Source organism: Neofelis nebulosa, chromosome 18 (genome assembly GCF_028018385.1).
Source record: "Neofelis nebulosa isolate mNeoNeb1 chromosome 18, mNeoNeb1.pri, whole genome shotgun sequence".
NCBI classification, from domain to species: Eukaryota; Metazoa; Chordata; class Mammalia; order Carnivora; family Felidae; genus Neofelis; species Neofelis nebulosa.
The window spans coordinates 3,187,142-3,212,851 of record NC_080799.1 but is presented as its reverse complement, the minus strand read 5'-3'; the positions used below and the strand labels follow the sequence as shown (position 1 = coordinate 3,212,851).

General features: G+C 51.7%; 1 protein-coding gene across 3 annotated transcripts in view; it reads right to left on the bottom strand.

Annotated features, from left to right (window-relative positions):
• The window catches only part of SDK1 (sidekick cell adhesion molecule 1), an 881,306-nt gene that overhangs the window by 196,220 nt on the left and 659,376 nt on the right, over positions 1-25,710 (bottom strand). For all 3 annotated transcript variants that reach the window (XM_058711917.1, XM_058711919.1, XM_058711920.1), the window contains 5 exons: positions 25,343-25,459; positions 23,651-23,818; positions 21,680-21,782; positions 19,151-19,327; positions 9,454-9,590 (listed from right to left, as the gene is read on the bottom strand). In XM_058711917.1, the coding sequence (XP_058567900.1) occupies positions 9,454-9,590; positions 19,151-19,327; positions 21,680-21,782; positions 23,651-23,818; positions 25,343-25,459 (702 nt within the window). The remainder of the gene's footprint in view (positions 1-9,453; positions 9,591-19,150; positions 19,328-21,679; positions 21,783-23,650; positions 23,819-25,342; positions 25,460-25,710) is intronic.

The following is a 25,710-nucleotide window of genomic DNA, read 5'->3' as shown; positions in this document are numbered from 1 at the left end:
GGTAGATATTCCACTGAGATCAGAGACTAAAAGAGAGGCACTACTGTGCTGATTATTCTTTTAAATTATTCTGACTAACCCTGTAAGTTTTGTTTTATTTTATTTTTAATTTAATTTTATTTCAGAGAGAGAAAGGGAGACAGCATGAGTGGGGGAGAGGGGCAGAGGGAGACAATATCTCAAGCAGGCTCCACGCTCTGTGCAGAGCACAAGGCAGGGCTCGATCCCACGACCCAGGGATCCTGACCTGAGGTGAAATCAAGAGTCAGATGCTCAACTGACCGAGCCACCCAGGCGGCCCTACCCTGTGAGATTATTTTTTTAAAAAACAGGAAACAATAAGTTTCTATTACTTGGAGAAGATATGATTGCCTGCCTTGAAAACAAAGAGGACCGACTGGAAAATCATTAGAATAATAAGAGAATGCGGAAAGCGGCTGGATGGAGAACAAACACTGGAACCAGGGCTGTAGCCACAGCCCAAAATTTAGAACTAGCTGCCAGACAGAATAGAAAGGAGATCCCATTCTCAGTAGCAGTAAGACGGAATCTTAGGATAACCTCAACAAAAAAGTGTCGCACCAATGGGTGCAAACCTGTCAACTTCCCTAGACGATTCAAAAAAAGAGCTAATGCAACGGAGAAGCATGCTATTTTCTGGATGGGAAGACAGAATCTCCAAGAAGTCAGTTCTCATCAAACTTCTCATAAGCTTAATGTCACTAAAAAGTCAATGGGACTATTTTTGAAACCTGACAAAATAATTCCGATTTTTTTTTTTTAAGAAAAATAAACAGGCAACAAGAACTAGCAAAAATCTGATAAGACGAAAGAACTTTGCTTTATCAGCAATTAATACACATTTTGGAACTAAAACAACTAAAATATAAACCAGGCCAAAAACCAGATGATGAATCGATGGATCCAAATAAACCCCCCTAAACAGACTTTTATATAAACAGGGCCTCTGAATACATAAAAAGGGAAACATTCATAAATAAATGGATTATTCAATGAACTGTGTCGGGAAGATGAGGGTCATTTGGAAAAAATAAAAATTCTAAGTTCAAACTTACATCTAAGTTCAGATAAGTTTTTAAGAGTTAAATGTGTGAAAAAGTAAAGGTTTAAAAATCAGATGAGAGGAGCCTGGATGGCTCAGTCGATTAAGCATCCGACTTCAGCTCAGGTCATGATCTCACAGTCCTTGGGTTCGAGCCCTGCATCAGGCTCTGTGCTGACAGCTCGGAGCCTGGAGTCTGCTTCGCATTCTGTGTCTCCCTCTCTCTCTGCCCCTAACCCATTCGCATTCTGTCTCTGTCTCTCTCAAAAATAAATAAACATTAAAAAAAATTAAAAAAAACCCAGATGAGAATTTAAAGAACATGTATTTTATGCTTACAAGTGTTGAAATATCCAAACATAAAAGCAGCGAAATAAATCATAAACGAAAATACCAATAGGTTTAACTATATAAAAACCAAATACTTCTGTATGTCAAAAAGTAATACACAAAAATCAAGAGTAAAAAGTAAATTGAAAAAATCCGTGTCACAAATGACAGGAAAAAAACCCTAAGGCTTTGATACAAAAATAGAGGAAAATAAATTGACAGATCATAGAGACAAAGCACAAAAAGCCAAGGAACTTGGAAAAATGTGTTCAGGAGGATCAGTAATCGAAGGACAGCGCGAAGTAAAAATCCTCTGAATGAAAACATAGGAGAATATCTTTGTAAACTTGGGAGGAGGAAAAGTATTCTTTAGTGTTTCCTTCTGGATATTTTCACGTGCTGACGTCCTGCCTTTGCTGGTGACCTAAGGGCCTGGTTTGTCTATTGGGTGATTCGATATGGCTGCTACTTGAGCAGGAGACTGGGGACAGCATCACCCACCCCCAGGAGGAGACCTGGGACGGCGTCCCCTCCCCCTAGGAAGAGACCTGGGACAGCTCCCCCTCCCCCCAGGGGGAGACCTGGGACAGCACCCCCTCCCCCTAGGAGGAGACTTGGGACAGCGCCCCCCTCCCCTAGGAGAACTGGGACACCACCCCCACAGAGGGGGAGAACTGGGAACAGCACACCCCCCAGATGAGATCTGGGAATAGGGCCCCCGGAGAGGAGACCTGGGGGCAGCTCCCCTCCCAGAGGAAGAGACAGGGGGCACTGCATGGAGGAAATGCTACAAGGGAGTTGACCTGAGACAGAAGGTAGGAATGGGGAGAGAATTCCAGACAGGCTGAGCGAGGGGCAGCAGCACCGGGAATTAGGCGTGTTCAGGGGTCTGTGAGCCACACCTTGGCGCTCAAGCATAATCAGCGAAGTGAGCGGCTGGAGGTAAACCTGGAGAGGCAGTCGGATGGAAACAGTGCTGGATACCACGCTCGTCGGCTGAGAATCTAGACTTGAAGCACTGAAATCTCTACGTAGGAAAGAGGGCTGGCTATCTGGCTAGAAGACGGGCTCGGGACTAGTGTCTGAGCTGTCTGGAGCCCGACACGCTCTGGGGGCCCTGACGCAGATTACGGAGGCACGCGAGGCTCACGCACAGCCCTGCCATGGCGCCTCCGCTGAGGGGCCACAGGGTTTCGAGCGGGGAAAGGCCTTCGCTCGGGCACACATGTGTGTGGAGGGCTCCCGCTGGCGTCTCGGTGAGGGTGGGCCTGAGGAGGTGACGTGGAAGGACTCATGTGATGGGGAGGCAGCCAGTCGGGGCAGAGGTGGCGGGAACGGAGAAGGGTCACGGGCTGGACAGACACGAGGTCAAACGACAGAAGTTACTGAAGATTTGTGGAGGACGGGGGACGGTCTGTGTTTCTAACTTGGAGAAGAAGCTACTTGGGGGAAACGTGATGAGTTCTAGTCTGACAGTTTGAGTCTGCCGAGCCCATGGGTCAGCTGGGCACGAGTGTCTGGGGTCCAGGGCCGAGGTCAAGGTCATGAACACGTATTAGGGCGGCAGCTTGGGGGCAACAGGTGAGCCGCGGCGGCACGGGGTCACTGCGGGGGGCGGGGGATGGGCACAGAGGAGGTAAAGACCTGTGGGCTGAGCAAGCAAAGCAGAGAGTGCCAGCATTTGCGGGGAGGAGAGGAAAACGCGGGCGGGATGGCCCGAGAGATGGAAGGATAAGGGTTAAGAACCAAGAGGGGGGCGGGAGTCGAGCCAAGGGAGCCAAGTGCTGCGAGCGGCAGGGGTCCAGAGCACAGGTGCACCGCCGTTCAGGACGACCACGACCACGACCGCCCGCCGCCCATCTTTCAGGACAGCGATGTTATAGCTTCCGCGGGAAGAGCGGCTGGTGTGAATGAGAGATGAGGGGGTGATTCTCCGGTGAGGAGGGAAAAGCCCAGAGGGAAGCAGAGCTGGAAGAGAGAGGGCGGACAGGCATTAAGTCCCGGAGGACCTGGGGCAGAGGGGCCAAGGGCGTGTGTGGAAGGCAGGAGTTCAACTCGCAAGGGACTGTAGTGATTGCTTTCGCTCTGTGCTTGGAGTAATTTCTCAATTTTTTAAAGATTTATTTATTTATTTTCAATGTTTATTCTTGAGAGAGAGAGACACAATGCGAGCAGGGGAGGAGGAAGGGAGGGGCAGAGAGAGAGTGAGACACAGAACCCGAAGCAGGCTCCAGGCTCTGAGCTGTCGGCATAGAGCCCGATGTGGGGCTTGAACTCAGGAACCACAAAATCCAGACCTGAGCTGAAGTTGGATGCTTAACTGACTGAGCCACCCAGGCGCCCCATTTTCTAAATTTCTTTTAAAGAGAGAGAGCGCATGTGAGTGGGGGAGAGGGGCAGAGGGAGAGAGAGAGGGGGAGAGAGAGGGGGGAAGAGGGAGAGAGAGAGGGGGAGAAGGAGAGAGAGGGGGAGAGGGAGAGAGGGGGGAGAGGGAGAGAGGGGGGAGAGGGAGAGAGAGGGGGAGAGAAGGGGGAGGGGGAGAAAGAGAGGGAGAGAGAAGGGGGAGGGGGAGAGAGAGAGAAAGAGAAAGAGAAAGAGAAAGGGAGGGAGAGAGAGAGAGAGAAATTGAAAGAATCTTAAGCAGGCTCCATGCTTGGCATGGAGCCCCATGGGGGCTGAATCCCACGACTGCAATCAAGACCTGAGCCTAAATTAAGAGTTGGATGATCAACCGACTGAAGATCGACTCTGTCTGATCCTCGAGCTGAGCCACCCAGGCGTCCCAGTTTCTAAATTCTTACCAGTGAGCATGCCTAAGTTTAATAATCCAAATTACAAAGTTATTTTATATTTTAATTAACTTCAAATATTTTAAGGCGTGATGGCCAAACCGTAACTACAAATACCCACGTCTGTTAAAAAACTGAGAGAAGAACTCAGTGGAACGACATAACCTGGATTTTTTGTATAAGCGGGTTTGTCACCCGTGACTACGTGCCGGGGGACACGGGCTAAGGCTGGGAAAAATTCACGGGAAAGGGACCATCTCTCCAGTTGGTGAAAGACCTCAAGTATTGTATTCGAGCCGTGGAAGGAGGGCCTTCGTCCAGTCCCGCTCACGGAACACATGAAGGGCTCAGCTTGGGGCACAGACTAAGACAAGTGCCGCCTCTCCCAAATACCCGGGTTATCACGGAAGCTCACGGAAACCCTTGCAAGGCTCTCATCCAAATACAAAACGAACACATCCTAAAGCTTCTGGGTAGCTCATTAATTCACGAAGGAGCCAGGAAGATGCTACGAATGTACCAAGAGGGAGTTCAAACGGCGCACCTGTGTCAACAATCAGCACTGCCGAAATGAATACGCAAACAGGTGCAAGCTTGGTGGGTCACTATCTCCAGGGCCATAACTAGTGACTCCAAGAACCACTGATAACCAGACATGATGTATTTGCATTTCTATGGACAAGGAGGATTTGCATTACTTACGTTTTCTCCGTGGCCTAGGGAGCTGTAGCACAGCTCGAAAGCAATGAAAGGTGCTGGCCTCTACGGAGTCAGAGAGCCCCGCAGCCTGCTGCAGGAGCCTGTGGTAATCTGTGTTTGATCTGTCTCCGAGTCCACTTCAAAGCCTTGCACAGTGCCTTCCGGCGCTATCCCGCCTTATCGTCATAATCTCAAAGAAAGATTACTCTTGATCCAATTCAACGAGCACTTAAGAGACTGGGCCAAGTGCTCTCGCTGTTCCCTGCAATATTCCACCAGTTTACGGGGTCCGTGCTATCAAGCCGCAAGAATCCCTGTGCCCTCGTAACTCAGGCCCCCCAGGTTCCCTCGTCTCCCACTAGACCCCATGTGTTCTCGGCACCCCCCAGTCGTGTACCTCGAACTGGGTCTTGGGACACTGCTGCCCTCCTTGAGCCCTGGCTCGGCAAGGAGACGCATCAAACTGCAGAGCGAGTTGATCCACAGGACGCCCGTGAGGGCCCAACACGCTCTCCGTACGGGGTTTCAACTCCAGGCAAATGCACGGACAAAGGCTCAGCTTAAGCTCCAGAGTTCTGCTCCATAGAAGCTCTGGAGAGACCTCTCGAAACGGCTGGCATGTGGTGAGAGCAGGTGCTGCAAGGGGCCTGCCCTCCCCCCCGCCCCCACTAACCAGGCCAGTCTGGCCCCTGCAGGAGGCCGGGTTTCCAGGAGAACGGCATCCCAATCAGCCTGCCAGGGGAAGCTGGCTGCAGACGGTGTCCCAAGTAGCCGGATGGATGGAGCGTCTGGATGGAGTCATTTAGAATCGCCCACTTGCACAGCGTGGGGTGTAGGCCAAATATAAATTCCATTTTACCGTATTGCTGCTAAGCTGTTCTTTCTGACCATAATTAGCTAGCCTGTTCAGCTGTTCCTTAAGGACACCGCTTCCTAATAAAAATCAAAACCAGATCCTTGGCCCAGGGGACAGTGCTGGTCTTCCTACTGGCCGTGGCTGGAAGGTGGACAACAGGGTGGACAGCTTCCACATAGCCCACACTCGTATCCCATGCAGGAGAAATCAGGATCGGCCCAGAGACGACCACCTAATCCGCTCTAGATTTTTCATGTAATGATAATAATGCTTGGGGCAAAAATAATAATAGTGTAGAATACTCTAGATTCTTCTATGTCACATGCTCTGGGAGAAAAACAGATGGGAGTCTCAGCCAGCTCCAGAAAGGTCCAGGCAGGAGAGCCAGAGGCTAATGAGGGACTAATGATGTTCTTAGGACCCTCTGCAGTGACGTGAAGGGACTGGACGCCCACAGAGTCATCCCGTCTGAGCCAGGCTCTCTGTTGGCCATCATGGGTACAAGGAGTATTGGGCCCAGCCTGCCCTTAAGGGGTTCAGTCTTGCCAGAAGGCACACCTGCAGACCAGTAGCTATTACATGTGGGACTAAATAGTCAAGGGGAATACATGGAGTGGTGTGGGGACTTTCGGTCTGGGCACGAAGTGGCTGTGGGTCAAGGAGAGGTTTAGAGGAAAGCCATATTTGAGCTGGGACACGAAGACCGAGGAAGAGTTCCCCCCCCACCCCGGGCAGATGCTCTCGCATGACCCGGTGACCTCCCGGCCCAACCCCCCTGCCATAGTCCCTGCGAAGCTGGCTGCCTCTGAACGTGCCTTGAGCCTCACGCTTTGGGGCTGATGCTGCCCCTGTCCTCTGCCCGGCCCAAGCGTCGAGGCCTGTTCCCTTTGGAGGCTCTCTGATTGACCTTGCACTCCCCCAGCACCGGCACGTACCTCGGTGAGAGCTCGTTATAGGGCAGGACGCGGTGACGAGCCTGACCTTCCCCTTGCCGTTAACCAGCGGGGACTGGTCACCTCGGCTCCGCATCCCGGCCCGCGGCAGAGCACTCCGCGTGAAGCAGGTGCCCGACGAGGACCTCATGTGGTGTGAATGGACAGATGGGTGGAATGAATGACTGCGTGTGAAGCCCGTGCCCGATTCGAGCAAGATGCCCGACTGGCAGAGCCAAGAGCTCCCGCAGTCTGATGAGAAAACAGCTGGTGTGGGCATTTTGAGGCAGTGTCTTATTTTAGCAAATCGAGGATGTTCGAGCACCTGACTTTCAGGAGGGGGTCTAGGACCGTAACCTGAGTCCAGCACAGGGGGCGCTACCGGAGAGACCCGAGTCAGTTCACCTGCTGAGTGCCTACCGAGTGTTAGGGACCCAGGACACAGACACGAAGGACGCCCGGGCCTGGTCTCTGCTCCTGTCTCACTCTCTCCACGCAGACCATCGTCTGGCCCCACGCTTCTCACAGGTTGCGTGACCAGGACACCCTGAGGAAAACCTGACCTTCTCAGGTGTTTTTAATAAATAATGCCAATGACTCCCCTCTCTGAGTGGACAGCGGTGTATAGACAGGTCCCCATTCACACCCTGACCCCCGATGGGAAGGAAGAGACCACATCGGCATTCAGAGAAGCCTCCGGCAAGGGGAAGCAGGGCCTGGGCATCGGGCACCTCGTCCTCAGATGGTGCTTGAAACGGAGGCCGTCGTCGCCAAGGGTGTAAATTTAGAAACGGAGGAGTTGGGACTAAAATACCCCTTCTGGGACATCCCTCCATGGACTGGTTTGGGAGGTGCCCAACGCAAGTACGGGCAGGTTCACGGAGCGGCTCCCTTTCATCTCTACACAGACCAGAACCCAAGGCCACCAACGCCTTCACCTCCGTCATTCGCCACCGAGGTGCGAGAGAGAAGCGTCTGCCCCGTGAGACTTCTTTGTAAATGCCTGATACTCATTAAGAGCAGGGCCTCCGGAGGCAGACAGCCTGGGTGGAGTCCCGCCCTCAGCCACCACTAGCCGTGTGACTTCCGGCCAGTGACTTACTCTGCACGTCGGGCCCCTGAGCTGTGAAAGGAGCATCAACCAGTGCCTGATGGGGCATGGGCACGTGATGATCTGAAGGAGGATACAGCATCAGGACGGAGGAGAAGTACAACAGATAATTAGCAGAAGCTCAGTGAGTTAAGTCAGCAATTACAGAAGAGCGTGCGAGCTGGTGAGCGCCTAGGAAAAGCGGTCACCGAGACCGTAGGACGTCTCTGCCTGCAGAACTGAGCGGGCCAGCGAGCCATGTGGACTTCGGCCAGGCTGACTCAGGTTTCGGCAGAGGGCACCCCGAGAGAGAACCATTCCCAGCTGTCCTGGAACAGGGACCCAATTAGAATGACAATGTCGCGATGAGACAAGCCAAGGGCCCCATGATGTTGACCATCACAGGAGTCCAGCTCCTTGTGGTCTGGCTAGCTCCGCGCTGGGGGAGGCCCGGGAGGAGTCTGGAATAACGGCCGAGGGAGGACGCTAGCTTGGATGGTGAAAGCTTACACTGAGCCAGTGTGCTGGAAAGCGTCTTTGAGGAGGTGACAGTGAAGGGTGACGGTCCAGCCCCGTGAGCATTCCAGACGAGGGAAACGGGGCCATGCGGGCAGCCCGTGAAACCAGCATGCCTGGCACATGCCGGGCACAGAGCAGAGTGGGAAGGGGGAGGTAGGTGACAGTGCTCAGGCTCCGAGGAAGGTTTCCTTCTAAGCCCTGTGGGGGCGGGGGGAGATGTTAAGAAGATCAGTGTCCCTGCCTGGGTAAGAATGCTTTGGAAGAGAAGAGTAGAGGCAGGGGCACCAGTTGGAGGCTGTCCTGGTGACAGAGACCGGGCCCTGCAGAGCTGTGTCCGAGAACGCAGAGCGCGGATGCGGGCGTGGGGTCAGGTGAGGAGAAAGGGGCCCAGGGCCATTCGTGGCGTTCGTCACCGAGGAGGCCTTGGGGCTGGAATGGAGATTAGAAAGGCCGCACCAAGGCACTGAGGATGGTCAGGGTTCAAAGGAGTTGAATTCCCTCTGGAGGAGTGTGGGAGACCACTGGACAGAGACATGGAGGAACGGGGCCCTGAGCGTGACTCTGGAGGATTAGGATGCTGGAGAACCCAGATGTCAAGGAAAAGACGCCCCTTGGAATCACAGGGTTGCCCTGACTTCCCGAGAAGAGAGTGGAGGGGGCAGGAGAGGAGCCGCTGGCCCACAGATAGGAGGGGAGAATGGTGGCAGGGCGGGGAGCAAAGCCAGCTCCTGCTGGCAGAGGCCAAGGCGTGGGGGAAGGGAGAAGGGGAAGGCCCAGAGAATACTTAGCCCGCGTCCGAGCCAGAGGAGACAGGCAGAAATGCTAACTAGTGCTGTTGCTGGCTCCCAAGCAGCCCCAGGGGGCGGCCCTATTCCCTGCGTCCAAGTTCACCCTTGGGACGGTCCCAACGGGTGTGCGCACAGCCTCCTGGTGGGGCTCAGGCCCAGATCCGGGCTCTCACGGGAGGCTCCCTGTGCTTCCTTCTCGTCCCTCCCAGCCTCCCACGGCACCCTGTATCTTTCCCAAAAGCCAGAGTGGGGTTTTTCATTTGGAACTCCGTAAAGCATCATCACATATTTCTACTGGTTTGGGGTCTGTGCCAGAAGTACAGGTCAAGGACACTGAGTGCGTGGAGAGAAATCCATCCACGGCAACAACTCTGCTTCAGCACTTACTGTTTTCAGACAGCTCCACGATGTAGTAGAGGACTGGGCTGTTTCCATCAAAGGGTCGAACCCACGAGAGCGTCACGGCGTGGCTGTGGGAAGAGTTCAGGCTGGCCAGGAGGTTCTGAGGTGAATGAGGCAGTTCACTTGGGCGCAAAGGAACAGGAAGAAAAAAAGGGTGCACATCAGAATCGATGGTTAGCCTGGTTCTCACATCGCACAGTCCCGGTGGGGAATGTTTTGAAAACGGAAACGTAAACTATGCCCCGGACACAAATTCTGACCACCTCTCCACCCGAAAACCTTCTCCATTAACAACGTGGTTGTTTCGCCAAAGATATTTGATTAAATCCTTCTGGTAGAGATTAAAGGGATGATGGCTTTGGGATTAGATGGGGAGGGAGTGCCAAGTTTTACACAATATAGTATTTAATTGAGAAAACTCACTCAGCAATTTGTTCTTACAACCTGAAGCTGTTAATGGGAAGGCGGAGAGCCACAGAAACAGGAAAGGGCCTAGGAAATAAGATTTAACTTGGGAAATTCTGGACCCTAGTCCCTTGGGCTCATTTGCCAGAATGCCCACAGGTATCCCCAGACAGTGGCTGCCTCTTCTTTGACCACATGACGTTGTGGCTTCATTCTGTCTTCTGCGAGATAACGGGGTTTGGGGGAAGAATTCAGGGGAATGTGGAGAAAACTCAAAAACCCCATGGAAATAGTAAACAGAACATCAGCAGGGCTGTAGAATGGAAACACAGTTGAAGCAAATAAATACAGAAAGGGGTTTACTAATAGAAAAGGTCTTTACTGGGATTTACTGGTGACAAAGCTTCAAAGTCCAATTGTATGGTTTCTCCTCAGTCTGCAACCATACAATCCCTTTCTTTCTCTTCCTTTCTTTCTTTTCCTTCCTTCCTTCCTTCCTTCCTTCCTTCCTTCCTTCCTTCCTTCCTTCCTTCCTTCCTTCCTTCCTTCCTTCCTTCCTTCCTTCCTTCCTTCCTTCAAGAGAATAAGTGCAGGAGGGGCAGAGAGAGACTGGGAGAGAGAATCCCAAGCAGTCTCCATGCCGGCAGCACAGAGTCCAAGGTGGGGATCGAACTCACGAACAATGAGACCATGACCTGAGCCAAAATTGAGAGCCGGATGCTTAACTGACGGAGCTGCCCAGGCGCCCCTGCAATCACACCACCCTAAGCAGCCCTAGTCTGGTGCTTAACCTTCATGTCTCACAAATCTGGGAGCAGCACCCTGTTTCGTGGCCGTCGGGAACAGCTTTCTCTATAAACGTCCTCAGGTGGTACTGGGAGAGGGGTGCCATGTGGACCCGTTTCACCCACTAGCTAGTCTATGGTCTCTCTGAGACATCAATTACTGCTGACCCACATAGGTCAGCACAAAGAGCCATAATTATACTTGATATTTTTAATTTAAAAAGCATACTCATTACACTTTGAAATTTATTAAGCTGTTATGTGTGTGCAGCTACCTAAGAAACACAGCTCTCTCTAACCCAGGCACACTGTTAATAAACAAACTAATATTTCCAGGGTAGATGGAGACTTTAAATTAGTACAATAAAGAATCAACTTGAGCCTGAAATGTTGGCTTGTTTTCTCTTTAGTTGTGGATTAGGTTTTAAATCAGAAAGGGAGCTTTTATTTCTGTTGAGCTCTCCAGTAACTGATTCTTCCTTAAATTCCCAGTGAAGACGCCTATGAAGGACATGCCAGGAAAAAATATCTCTTCTCCTTTCCCTGTGCCCCATTTTCCTACTGGAATGGGTTGTTCTCAAACCAAACCACAGTTGTTGAAATCGTCCCAACCTGAAAACAAACTGAGATAAACTTGGGTAAGTATTCCAAATAAGACCGTGGTATCATAAAGAATTGGTCTGGTCTTTGCCCCAGCTCCCAGGGGTGGAACTTCTAAGGGGCACTGGGGTGCCCTTGGAATTTCATGAGGGGCTGCCTTAGCTGTTCATGGTGGGCCCGTCAGGCCACACCTGTGTTTTGCCAACAGCGTCACTCGTCGGGGGGGGGGGGGCTGCAGAGTTCCAGGAGGGGGCTCGCCTGCTGGAGAGACCAGCCGTGTGGTTAGAGGGCTGTGGCGTCGAGCCAGCGAGATCAGCCAGACCTTCTGATCTCCTGGAAATGGAGGGGCGGGAGCAGGGGCCCGAGCCAGTGATAATGACGCCCCAGCCAAACTATGGACACCAAGCTCAGCTGAGCTTCCTGGTCGGGAATCGGACACGTGTGGAAGCTTTGTGTTTGGGACCCTCCCAGACCCTGCCCTTGCTTCTCTTTGTATGTCTGGTCCGGATTTTATCCTCTATAATAAGACCGAAATCAGGCACTTAACCGAGTAATGTGGGTTGTTCTCGGGAATCATCCATCCTGCTGGGGTGGCGGGAAGCTTCAAATGCTAGGGGGTCGGCCAGAACCACAGGTGGCCCGGGGGCCGCGGAGCTGCGGCTGGTGTCTGCGGTGGCGCACGGTGCCCTTCACCTCCGGGGAGTCGGTGTCAGGACCGCACTGCAAAGACGTGCCCAAGCCGGGAGGCTTGCTGACGTGACCAGCACTAACTCAGAGGACTGACAGGGCGGGTTGGTGCCCGGGACCGTTGTTCACGTGCGGACGCTGCCCCACACGGGCCCGAGGCCCCCCCCCCCCCCCGCACCGACTCACGGCCAAGTCGGGAGACGTGCAGGCGGCCCCGAGGCCCTGGAGGCAGACACAGCCCCCACGAGAGCCTGAAGGGGCGGGGGGGACGGAGAAGAGGTCCCGGGAGGCCCTGGGCGGCATCTTACAGCGGGCAGGAGGCACTTCCAGTGACACGCTGCAGAGGGATTCTCTCTGGGGATTGACAGGCACGGATCACTCTCCTCACTGAAACTGGGGTGTGGGCCCTTCTTTGGGTCAGTGGTTACACTGCAGAATCTCCACTCCCACCACCGTCCCCCCTTCACACACACGCGCCTCTAAGTAGTCACCACGTCCTACCTACCCTCCTTAGAAACGCCCGTAACGCCAACCCGTCTGCTTCATCGCCACTGACCAGCTTCAGCCCACCCGACACAAGCTGTCCCAAGGGCCATGCCACACGGTCCTCCCGCCCGTCCTGCCTGCTGCCGCTGTACGGGGTCCTGCCACGTGCTCCCCTCTGCGCCCGCGACGACTCCCTGCTACACAGCTCAGCCTCTAGCCCACACTGGCTGCTCTCCTGAGCGTCACGCTTCCAGCCACAGCGAAGGCCTTGTGGCTCCCCGAGTCCAGCCACCCCGTGACCTGCGTGCACTCACACGGGACGTCCCGTTGATGGGAGAGTCGCGCCAATCAGAAAATCCACCTCAGCCTCCGAGGCTCGGCTTCCCTCTCACCCACGACTAATTCTTGAGCAGAACCAACCACTTCTATTTCACTGCAATCTACAGATTTTTCAGTTCAGGAAACATCTTGAAGCCCTACGGGAGCAGGAACCCTACTGCATCCTGCTTGATTATGGATCCGCCTCCCTTCTCCAGGGAAGGAAGATTTCTCTTCTCCCTTCTCTGCCTTTTTTCCTTGACCTTGGCATCGCCAATGCTGGCATAGAGTGGGCACGCAGTAAAATGTGGGGCAGACGGATGGATCAACCGATACAGGAGTGGATGGGTTAACAAATGAACACTCCCCAAGCCTGGGGCCGTATGTGGAGTGTAGGGACACGGAGGGAGAGGCTGTCACAGTCCTGCTCTCCCAGAGCTGAGATGCTGAGGAGGAGCACGAGGCCCGTATACAGGCTGAGACGAGGCAAGGCATCGCAGGTCAGGAGCCGTGGGATGGTTGTGGAAATAACCGTGGGCGGAATGCAGGGCGGGGCTGCAGGAAGGGCCATCTGTGGAGGAGGTGGGGGTCGCGTGGCTGGGACGGGTGTGGGTGAACGGAGGAGGAGGGAAGGCTCCCTTGGGCAGGGAGGACAGGAAGGGGAAGGGGCTGCTGAAGGCGCGGGTAAGACTAGGGTAAGACTAGGGTAAGACTTTGGAGCAGCGGTGGGAACACAGGGTTTGCACTGAGTCACGGAGGAAGGCAAGTAAGAGACACCCGTTTTCAAAATTTCTGGGCTATCTGTGTAACGCTGACTTTCCAGGGCTACAACTGGGACCCCAAGGGCGACTCACTGGAAAGTGTCAGAGAGACACAGGAGGCAGTCAGGAGAGGGGACAGACTGGGAGACAAAAGCTGGGCTAGAGGTTAAGGAGCCAGCATCCATGGCCGACATATACATCCGGACTCCAAGAGGAGATCCGGGGAGCGAGAGGTGGGGGCACACGGCAGGCTGGGAACAAGACTGGCCATTGTGGACCCGAGGCTGTGAAGAGTCTGCTCTCGTTCAGCCTGTGGCCCCTGAGAAACTCCCATGTCCCCACACACGTCGTCTGGGGGCCTAAAGTGGCTGTGCAGGATCGAATCCTAAATTCTGAAAGTACAGCTCTCCCGCAGCTGGGAAAACATGGGGCTTCTCGCACTCGATGTCAGATCATGCTTCTCTTAGCCTAAAAGGAGGGCCAAGAGAGGACCGATCTGACCAGTGACCAGATAGCTTCTGTTCTGGGGGGGGGGGTGGAGGGTTGACTACTACTCACAGCCACTTCCTGTGCAAGGGGACACTACTTGAGAACTTCTCTGTGGAGGGTTCTCACCACAGTCCCTCTGTCTGCCCCTCAGAGCTTGCTGATTCTCACCGGCATGTGATTCTTCTAAGAGGGGTTTGTGATTTCCCTCTTCCCAGCTGATCAAAAGCCACCTACAAGAAGGCCCTAAGGTCTGCTAGAAGTAGGCACCCTGAACAGCAAAATGGCAGCCAGGTGCCTGAGACGGAGGCGACAATGAGAAGACCTTGGAAATGTAAAGGCAATGTAGCTTTGCGACATTTAGTGTAGGAACAGGGACCTAAAGCCCAGCGGTGCCCAAAGACATGATGTGACTCATCATCAAGAAATAATGAGCCCTCGTCCACCGCTGCCCCGCAGTCCTCTCCATGGGCTCATGGTCACATCCAAGATGGTGGCCCAATGCTGAACGTGATGTTTTACACACTGCAGAGCTCAGAGTCAGAAGGAAATTTAGACCTTTCCTAGTTCCAGCCTCTGTCCTATAGGAAAATCCCCTCTGTGATATCTCTTGTGTTCAATGTTACCTGTTTCCCAATGCAAAGAACTTTATAATATACATTGAAGACGTAAACGGTTTTCTTTAAATGGTAAGTTTTGGTTATCGGGAAAACGAAGCTTTGCGCAATACTTGCCTGACCATCAATAACCGATAAATGAGGCTTTAATATATTCTGAGTCCATTTCAGAGAATCTGATCTAATAGAAATAGACTGTGTCTTGGCGTTTCTCTGCCAACTTTGAAAGGAGATAAATGATCAGCAGAGCAACTCACAGACAGGGATCTGCAGACAGGGTGACAAATGAAAGAAATCTGCGAACAATAGAAATGAGGCCGGTGCCGAGTCACTTTGTGATTTACAGAGAACTTGGGGGTGGCGGGGAACCCCTGTCAAGCCAGTTACACCACAAGACTACCAGACACTAACAACGAGACACGGGGACCGTAGGGAAAGGGGATTAAGCCAGGTGTGTTTGGGGAAAACAGCTTTGAGAACGACCGAAAGCAATTGGCAAAATTGTGGCTGTAGCCGGCCTGCTGTGCAGCAGAGGCTCAGGTAAGTATTTTTCTATATGGAAGCACACGGCCCCTTTAACGCACAAATGATGACCTGGTCAAACCCAGCTTCTCCGACTTCACTCTGAGGGTGAAGACGACGGGGGGGGGGGGGGGGGGGGGGCCTGGCAACTCTCAAGAAATGGTGTTAAATTGTTCACTCCTTATGATGGCTTTGTGAGGGTTGGCTTTACTAAGAGAAATCTCTTCCCTGCCTCAGGGTCCAAGTCTTGCGGTCGGCTCCATAAATTGAGTTTTCTCTGTACTCCAGACTCCTAAGAATTAGTCTCTGATCTCGGAAGGAAAGATGCAAAGCTAATTGGGTCTTTAAATGGTTAATAATCACTCAACCCATAAAGCCCAGGAGCCTAGTTCCCCTGGTGTGTTCAAGGCAGCAAGGTGCTCTGGGATGTGGAGCGTCCCAAACCAGCTCCTTCCCGAGAGGAACTAGCTAACCAGCAGGAGAGGCACGCCCAACCGACCAGTCGGGGACTGGCCGTTTCGTGATGCCCTGTGGACGGCTAATTTATAGGGCACAACCCGGGACCACGTGGATTTGTGGAAGCCTCTCCTCTCGGGGAGGCGACGAAGGCAGACCCCTCAGAAATTACTCCTCCTCTGTGATCCCCAGTACGTAAGCCCAGTTCAGCCTCGTGAGGGCGGGGGGTGAGGCCCACTCTGACATTTACTGGACATTTATGTACCGGGCACCATTCCAGGCATCGAGAGCTCAACGGCAAACAGACACACCTAGTGTGTTCGAGGGTCATGGAACATGGTCAAAAATAAAGCAGGATAGAAGAGAAGCTTCCTGAGCCCGGGTGTGGGAGGAAGCTTTGGTGAAGGAGCAATGGTGCTTCTTGTGGGACAGTGAGCAAGGAACAGGAGCCATGACTGGGTGAGCTGGGTTCCAGGCCAGGATGGTATAAGCACCGGTTCGTTCAAACCTCACAGTGGCCTTCTAAGGTAATGATAACGTGCCCATCTTGCAGTTGAGAAAACCAAGGCTGAGAAGTGGGCTAAGCTGCCCCAAGTCAGGAAGAGCTGGAGAAGGGGGTCCAGTCCGGCCCGGCTGGTGGAGGGCACCTCAAGAGGTACCTGTAGCCCTGCCAGGACCGCGACTTCTCCGGCATTGTCCTGGGCGTGACGGGCCAGGAGTCCAACCAGGCTGGCACAGAGGATGGAGCTAGAACACGCAACACACACACACTGAGAGCAAACCGACGGATGGTCTGCTTCCGAAAAGCCCACTTCTGATGCTGCTAATTTCTACATTTAACTAAGTAGCTTTTAACTCAAGTGGGGAGGCAGGGGAAGCAGGCTTTCAGCCTCTTTTGAAGGACACTATTTAGCTGTAAGTACCTCTCAGTCACTTCGGCAGTATGAGATTTTTTTTTCTTTCCTTTTCTTTTTTTTTTTTTTTTGTCATCAGAGTAAATCACAAAAATGTTACCGAGCTTGATTCGAAAGTTCTCCAAGAAGCACAAAATGCCCCTCAATCGTGAGTTACGACTATTATCATTACTATTGTCATTACTGATGTCGTACAGTTAAGACCTATCTGGATCTAAAGACAGACCAGGCTATAACCTACAACTTCCTCAATTCATTCAGATTTGCAAGAGTGGAGTGTTTATTACACTCACAATTCATAAGGAACCGCTGTCTTCCAAATCAGTTCTGTAACCCGCTGTACCTCAATTGGTTTGAATCACAAATCTGCAAATATTTCTATATTTAGAGATGAGGTGTCTTACCATTACAGAAAGCCTATTATTTTATAGATATGGCAACATTTGCTGAAAAATGTATTTTACTCAGAGGAAATCAAATAAGCAAATAGAAGGGAAGATATGTAAATCAGTAGACCATAGAGGTAGTGCAGAATAAAAAGCATGCCCTGCATTGGAAGCATGCAATTTTGGCTTCTGCTGACAGAGTCCTTATGAAATGCTAACACTCATTTATTTGTTACCAATGACGGATGATCTAAGAGCTCTCATAGGTAGCTTTAAAAATGTGAATAGCACAGTGGATCGTGTGAATGTGCCGGATGTGTACTCCCAATATTGTCAAAATTAAAAAAAAAAACAATTCCCAACATGATGGAAGGAGGAAGGACACAGGCCCAGATCCGACAGGGGGTTTGGGCGCCGGGCTGGCTCCCCGCAGTGGAACATGAGCCTGTGTGCTCGGAGGGAGAAGCCCCGGGCATGTGAGCATCAGAGGGAGGGCCCAATCGGGAGGAGCCCCGCCGGTGGCTGGTAACCTACACACATTTATTCGTTCATGCATGCGTGGACCACCCGACACGGACGTCGGAGCCCCTGTGGTGTCCCAAAGCATCGTGAGCCACTCAAAATGCAAGGCCTGCCATCCGGGTGTTTTTGCTTCAGCAGTGAAAGCATCGTGAAAACAGGCTCTTCCGGTGCACAGGCCCAGTGAACACGGTCACTTGCAGCCCATGCGATCAGTGCTATAACAGAAGGTCCAAGCAAATGCTGGGAAGCCGTGAGGCACCCTGGGGTCCCCACGCAGGGGTGACCCTGTGGCTGTGCCCTAAAAGAGGCAGGGGCCCTTCAGACGGCGATGGCAGAAAACACGGCCGCAGCAGCCCGAGGCCCTGGGCGGAGGACCAGGTGAGCCCAGGAGGGCAGAAAGGGCCCAGGGCTGGCAGGTCCAGCGGCTAAGGGTGGGGCGGGGACACCTGGCACTTCACGCACACTCACAAAGCTGCAGGTCCACAGCACCTGACCCCCGCAGACATCCCGCCCACCCGGGGGCTGGGGGCACCTGTTGTCTGGTGACTAACCGGGATGACCTTCACTCCCAGCAGGTGACCGACCGTACGAACGAGAACAAGGAGTCGCCCTGCAGATGCCAACTAGGCAGGAGAACAGGCCTTTCCGGGTACTGGAGGCACAATTCAAGGCTCTTCTGGACCAGCTGCTAAACACCATTAACCCATGGAATCCCAGAAACAGAGCTAGGCCAGGCTGCCATCTGTTCCTGTGTTCACACGTGTGTGCAACACACCCAGGAGCCCATGTGCTGAGCCCTTAGCAAGTATCCTTCTCCCGTGAACCCCCTTGGCTGGAGGCTTGGCTCTGTATGCAGACTGTTCATGTTGTACGTTCAGGGGGTGGCTTCTGTCTATAGACTCCTTCCTGGACTGAGGTGGGCAGACACCAGTAAGAAAAACCTCTGAAACGGCCTTTTCTAACGGCCTCACACGGCCCACGTTAGCCAGGGCTGCTGGCCTGCGCCCCTGGAGCCCCTGCCCTGCTGCTTTGTTTGCAGATCTTACTTTGGTATGGCTGTGCTCAGGGACTGTCTGGGAGGCACCATTTTTAAAGAACAAATAACTACATATTAGGAAAAGGAAATTTGTCAGCAGGCTCTTTAGCCCCTGCCGGGGAACAGAGAGGAGCTGCATAAAGAGGCCCAGAGATGGAGGAAGGCAGTGGTTTCCCTCCTGGGCCCTCGGGACGACCAGGAGGTCTCGATCAGCTGCCTGCCATTTCCAGGATTTCCAAAGACTTCATGGAAAGCAGCTGTTTACCACAGACAGGCAGGTGGTGCTGACCTCAGTGCGCCACGTACCTGGCTGTCACCGAACGGTCTGGCCTCAGTGGGCTGGCCTGACATTCCTCACCGAGTTCTGCGGGCGTCACGTGGCAAAGTGGGCTGTTGCTTACGGGCGCTGCGGTAAATGGGTGATATGGTGCCAACGGGGGAGATAAGGTAATAATAGGAGGGTGAAAACCAAGTACCAAACCATCTGAACCAAGAGTGGAATGTTTTCATTTCCAGGTTCCAACAAAACCCGTAAGTAAGCCTGTATGCCTGTGAGGCATGAGGCCATGGCCCCTGACGGCTGGCTTGGGGACCCAAGTGGCATCACGCGCGCTAAAAATAGCCACTTGGACTCGGGATGGCTGACCACAGCGCTGCAAGCAATCAGGAGGTGGTTAACGCTCCACGGCGGCAACACTCACATCACCTCCAGCCGGGCCGTCCTGGAGTCATTCCCCCCTTCCGAGAGGATTTCACAGGTGTAGTCTCCGATGTCACCCGACCACGTCTGGCTAATGACAAGGGACCCGTCCTTCTCCACCACGATCCTAGAACTGCCAGATGGGGTGATGATTGCATTGTCCTTCTTCCACACGTAGCTGTGGGCCAAGCAGGGAGTCGTGAGTTAGGAAAGCTCTCCAGTTAGGATCAAGCCAGAGGGTTAGGATCGGGGCCGTGAGTGACCGACGGCCTTGTGAGTGAACCAGAAGCCACTGAACTGTGTGCTCTTTAGATGGGTGAATTTCATGACATGTGAATATATCTAAAAGAAAGAATAAAGAAAAGCAACCAAATATCTTGGCCACAGGACAAAAACAGATGCTGAAGTTAAAAATGGGTCTGTGAAGATCACTGAGAACACCGAACTGGCCTTTGGGTTTCGAGACGGGAAGTCTGTACAGTGTCATGATCACACATGTCACTTACTAACACTGTACCTCGCACTTTGCCCAGGAATGTTCCTGGAGGACAGGGGTGCTGCCTGGATAGGGGGCAATGACCGTCCCAGAACTCCTCAGAGTGGAATTACCCAACTTCTGGAAAAAGATCACACCCCATAAACTTGTTTTCTTAAAACTGCACCTCTTTCTCATTTAATTCTTTAGTTATGACAATTTTAGCACATTTTTCTTTTCAAATGTAGAATCAATTAAGAGCCTGGCTGGCCTTTGGTGTCAGTGATCAGGGGTCACCACTTACTGCTGGACAGCGGGACATAACTGGCGTTCCTTTCCAAAATAATGCGCTCGGGTTTGCAAAATGTACCCAGCTCTTTAAAGGTTTGATATGCACAGAGCACAGACATTAATAAACTGCTTGTCTGAAGTTACCCTGAGACAGAACAGACGTAGTCCCTCAAGAAGGAAATGAAAAAATCGTTCGCTCTGGGGTATGATGCTCAGCTGAGATCATCCCTTAGGGGCGGTGCTCTCAGGGCAGAGGAACCCTGGGACGAGCAGTGCCCCAAGAGTGAGGCGTCTAAAACCCCTCCCGGAAGGAGGTTCCAGTTCTGTTCACTCACACATAAAAAGCTACGGGAAAACCGCAAAGGTCCAGAGGGATTCCGGGTGAGCTCTTACAGTTGCAGAAAGCCAGCTTGTCCTTCTCCCTCCTCTGGAATCCTACTCCCAAACCATTTAGACATGAATGTGCTCTCTTCCAGGCAACATCTTTAAGACGGCCTCCATGGACTCTCTCGGTCATCTTTGGCCTGTTAGTTTTTGTTGGTGGGTTTTCCTTTTGACATTCTTGCAACTAAACCAGACTTGGTTTTTGAGCTCTCGGGAACTCGAGAGAGCCAGGTGAAAGTACAGAAACTCACGATCTGCCAAAATCTGCTCAAGAAGAGTAAGCAAACAGCTCAGTCTCTGAATCCAGTTAATAACGAATGCAGCAGGGGCGCCTGGGTGGCTCAGTCCATTAAGCGTCTGACTTTGGCTCAGGTTATGATCTCACGGTTCATGGGTTCGAGCCCCGCATCAAGCTCTGTGCTAATGGCTCAGAGCCTAGAGCCTACTTGCCATTCTGTGTCTCCCTCTCTCTCTGCCCCTTCCCCGCTCATGCTCTGTCTCTCTCTCTCAAAAATAAACATTAAAAAAAAAAATGTATGTGGCAGCAGGCCCCTCCCTCTGCTCACAGTGAGGTGTTCAAGAAGGAAGGAAGGCATGTTGAGTCTATCCATTTGGCTAAATGTGTGCCTTCTGGCTGGGCTAAGGCCAGACTGAAAATTCTAGGATGACCGTATCATTCTCTCTAGATTTATTTTCGGGGCTGGTTCTGAAAATTAAAAACGATTCTGAAGGTGGCAGGTCTTTGGGAAGAAGCTCACCACCCAGTCACCTGTGTCTGCTGCCCTGCATTTCCCCAGAGGGGCACAGGTTTCATCATTACCCTCCTGCCTGAACTCGGACAAAGACGGGATATTACAATCCCTTCAGCGAGGCTTCAAGGTATCTAGTTCCGGTGTTGACGCGCATTTTCCTCTACATGCACGAGGTGACCGTGGCCGCCTTTCCTCTGGGTACAGGTCTGCCTTACTCCCCATCTCACCATGAAACCAACCTAGAGCAGAGGGAACCCCTCTCAAGTCTTACACAGCCCAGCATAAATGCTGCTGAAATCCTATTCGATCTGTCCGGATTTTTCTCTCATTAAGTATCAGCCCCTGACAAGTACGTTTTACAGATAGTGTATTAACCTTGGCAGAAAAATCATGAAAAGCTGTACTGAAGCCACGGAGTGGAACATAGCTCACTGTAAATAATACATAAGGCTGGAGTGGAAAATGGGATTTGTGTGATTAATGATGGAGCCCAAGACCGCGTGATGCCGTAATCAGGGATCTGTGGCTGAAATCAAAGTTGCCCAAATTCTCCCTTCGCATCTCAACTTCATCTCCTAAGCTCCCAGAACATGAATGAGCCCCAAACGCTGTGAGTGACTGAACTGACCGGAGAGTGATCCGGGGGTCATGAGTGGCTCCGCAGTGCAGAGTGGCCGTGGTCCCCTTAATCACCACGCGGTCCTCGGGAGGGTTAACGATGGACGTACGATCTGGGAAAACACAAGTCACAACTCAGACAGAATTACATGCTTGAGACTTTCCTCCCTCAGGGGGGAATGAATTGGTCACCTAACATAAAAGCCTCCAAGTTTTCTCTGATCTTGGCAAAACGAACGTAAATGAAAGCACTCAGGGAATTGGAAGCAAGCTCTCCACAGCGCGGCCAGGGCAGTCAGGCCTCCCCTCCCCTCTGGGGCCGCTCTCCAGCCTCTCAACCCTCCTGAGGACAACGAGAACGCAGACCGTATGCAAATGTTCATTAGGTTCTGCGGTCTTAGGTTAAAACCGTGGTTCTTTCCCAAGATTATTAACATTCTGGTCATTTCTGCTGTCTGCACAGCACGTCATGACTTTGCAAAGTGCTTCCATTTGTATTGTTCTATTTAATGCTCACACAACCTCGTGGGGTCTGCGACAGCACCACTCCCAGCTTCCAGGACTAGAGAGTGGCGCTCAGAAGTGCAGTGGCTGGCCGAGAAAGGCCCGGCGACAGCCCTGTGGCCGGTGAACCCCCCCACCGTGCACCTGTGAGGTGGACCCTGCTCTGGCCCCAAGGAACAGAGCCCAGAACATGGGAGTCCTAAGACTAGGTCGGGGCCCAGCCTGACCGCCTGGAGCGCGGTGTCCCGGAAAGACCTGAGCTTTAAACTGGGTGTCTGCAGAAGGGGGTGGGCGGAATCCCCCACAACCGCACAGAACAGAGTAGGTAAAGGGTGGGATGTGCTCTGCAGGCCCCCCCGAGAGCACACCCATCACTCTAGTGTCGCGAGGTTTTGAATCTTAGCAGATGTACAGAACTTTCTGGAGGGTGACCTACAGAGACACAGACATAGTTCTTCACAAGCTGTTAAATGTCAGCTTCACATGTTAGGGACACATGACAAATCAGAAATGGTCAACGGAGTGGACCACGAGATGGGACAAGACCTCTTTTTTGGTACCGGAGAATATTGGGGGAATTCGAATTCGTGCCTCTTTAAAAGTCCTGGTGTTTTTATAACACCTAAATAAATTAGAAGGGGTCATTTCTCAAAGTGGACACAAACTGTACCAGAGAGAACCAAACGGACATGAAATAAAGCACGATAGTTCAGGTTCTCTTTAAGGACGGTGTTTGAACAAATGAGTCACTGATGCCAGTTAAATTTTTCTCTCTTCATAGAGATAAGCTTTACAAAGATCAGTGAGCACTATCTTTTGCTTTTTTGAACAACGATTTTTTTTTTTTAGTCCTATAGATTATGGATGAAGCAGAGATGAAAAAGTACACCGGCAAGTGAAGTTAAAGGTGGGGCAGAGATACTTGGTAATGAATCCTTATGTCTGGAAAACAAATCATTCTCCAGTTCAGAAACCTGTGTTACAGATAAAGAAAAAAAGCTGGAGAAATCAAAAATTTTCAATTCACTCCTAAGATATAAAAAACACTCACGTTTAATATACTAAGAGTGTTTTAGTTGGTTATAATGATACTACAGAAAAAACATACTTTCTATAAAATGTTATCTCTTGACTCTTAACTGTTAATTCTTACACAATGCTTATAAAATTAACCAACCTATCAGTTTTGTTGTTTGGGCTAGTTTGGGCTAATATTTCCTACTCCACTGACTTTAAAAAGTCAATCTTTAATCTCTCCTGAAATGTCCCATTAAATCTTTGAATACATTTTCTAATTATTCTTTTAGAAACTGAAAAATTAATTACTCAACAGATTTCTATAAATTAGTTGTAAAAATAATCATTATCTTTTGATTAAATTAGAGAGTCCAAGGGCGTATTGACATCCCCTAAGCACAGCTGACATGATGATTAAGCCATGATGAACAGAAGGTTCCACGTGGCCTGTGGTCCTTACTCCACACAGTCAGTGCTGCAGACGCGCTCAGGGACCCCTCCGTGTTGGTGGCATAGCAGGTGTAGTTGCCAGCATCCTGGATGAAGACGGGGGTTATCTGCAGACCCCCGGATTCCAGAAGCATAAACCTAGGAATGCGCACAGAGCCACTGGCCAAAATATGTTTTCCTGAAGAAAAGTAGAGAAACGGGAATGTTAGCACCAAAACCAAGAAAATAACTTGAAATAATCATAGTAAGGTGGAAACCGTATGTGCAAAAATAACCAAAGCAGTTTCCTTTTGCATTATTTAGGATGACGAGACCAAGAAAATCTTAATTGTGCAATACTGAGAAAATGGGTTAAACCAGTTACGTCCATGTATGTATGCGACTGTTATCTTTGGTGACTGACTCTGACTTTTCTTTATACCTGTATACATCTGCAGATTTTCTATACAAAGCTATCATACTTTCTAAATTGGGAGAAAAAATGTATACATAAAAGAGAAGAACCCCCTCTTGCTTACTGACCTGCACGTTTAACAGCTCTGGTCTGGGTGCAGGAGTCACATGCTGGGAGAGGTGAGAAGCCTCTACGTGGTTCACCCAGAGGAGGGGCCTCCGAGCGTGACCAGCTCATTTGTGTGAACCCACACAGTTCAGCATATATTTGTTAAGAATGGATCGTGTGTGCTGTTCACTGAGGGACATGTGTGCCTTCGTGTGGAAGGGCCTGGGAACCACAGAGAAAGCCCATGACGTGATGCCCCTCCTCATGGGGACTGAAAACAGGTAGAATGGAGAGGGTTACGTGTCAGATGAGCCTGGGCTAGAACCATCTTTCCCTCTCTCCGCTTTTCTACTTTAGTAAAGCTGTCTGCCTTTGACGTCACTCTGCTAAGTTACACACAGGGAAGGGATCTTGGAAGGTCCTTCTGAGTCTTGCTGTCCATGAATGCTTCAGACTTTGAACCTTGGCAGAATCCAGTCTTTGGTTTCTCTGCTTTTTTTTTTTTTTTAAATGTTTGTGTTTATTTTGAGAGAGAGAGGGAGAGAGAGAGAGAATGCACAGGGGAGGGGGAGAGAGAGAGAGGGAGAGAGAATCCCAAGCAGACTCCATGCTGTCAGCGCAGAGCCCAACATGGGGCTCGATCCCGCAAATGGTGAGATCATGACTTGAGCCGAAATCAAGAGTGAGATGCTTAAGTGACTGAACCACTGAGGCGTCCCTCTCTGCCTTTTGTAAAACCAGGTACAAATGGCGTTCATATCCTGTTAGTTTCAGGCGTGCATCCTAGGCACCTTTCTTTCTTAAAGAAACAAGGGTATTATTCTTCATTTCGAATATTGCCTTCACTTCATAAATGGGGAAACTGAGTCCTGGAAGCACTTCTCCAGATCCAGTACCTATATTTCAGGCAGCCCCTCACACGCCTAAGGTGGCCTATGAAGGGCTTAGGCAGAACACAGCGATATTCACACATTTTGAAGAAAGTCTGTTTGCTCTTCGAGACGTAAGCTCTGTGAAGCTTACAGGGGACTGTCCTTCTTACCCACCCGGCGCCCGCACCCAGCAGGTGCTTGGCAGACGGCTACTCATCCTTACTGACTGAAGGCAGGCGGTGGGGGTAGGGGGCTGAGAACACGAGCCTTGGCCCAGGGGCTCCTTTCCCACGGTGGCCAGGCTGTGGGGGCCGCGCAGGCTACCCACCTCTCCTCCACGTGATGGCGGGCTTGGGCGCCCCGGACACCTCGCACCTCAGAGTGGCTGTCATCCCGTCGGTGACCGTGGTGTCCACTGGCAGCTGTGTGAACGCCGGGGCGACATCTAAGAGGGAGCGAACAGTGACATTCTCAGGGTGCGCCCCCCGGACGAGCCCAGACCCGCCTGCTGGGGGTGGCCCATATGGACTTTTATAGGACTAATCACACAGAACTGCAGCGACAAAAGATGAAAACCTTTCAGCAGTGACTATAACCTTCAGTTACTTGTCCTTCAGGAGCTGCCGATCTGTGTTTACAACCCAGAGAGAAACCCAGTCCATGATGTAACGGACACGTGGTGGCAAAGTGCCGGGG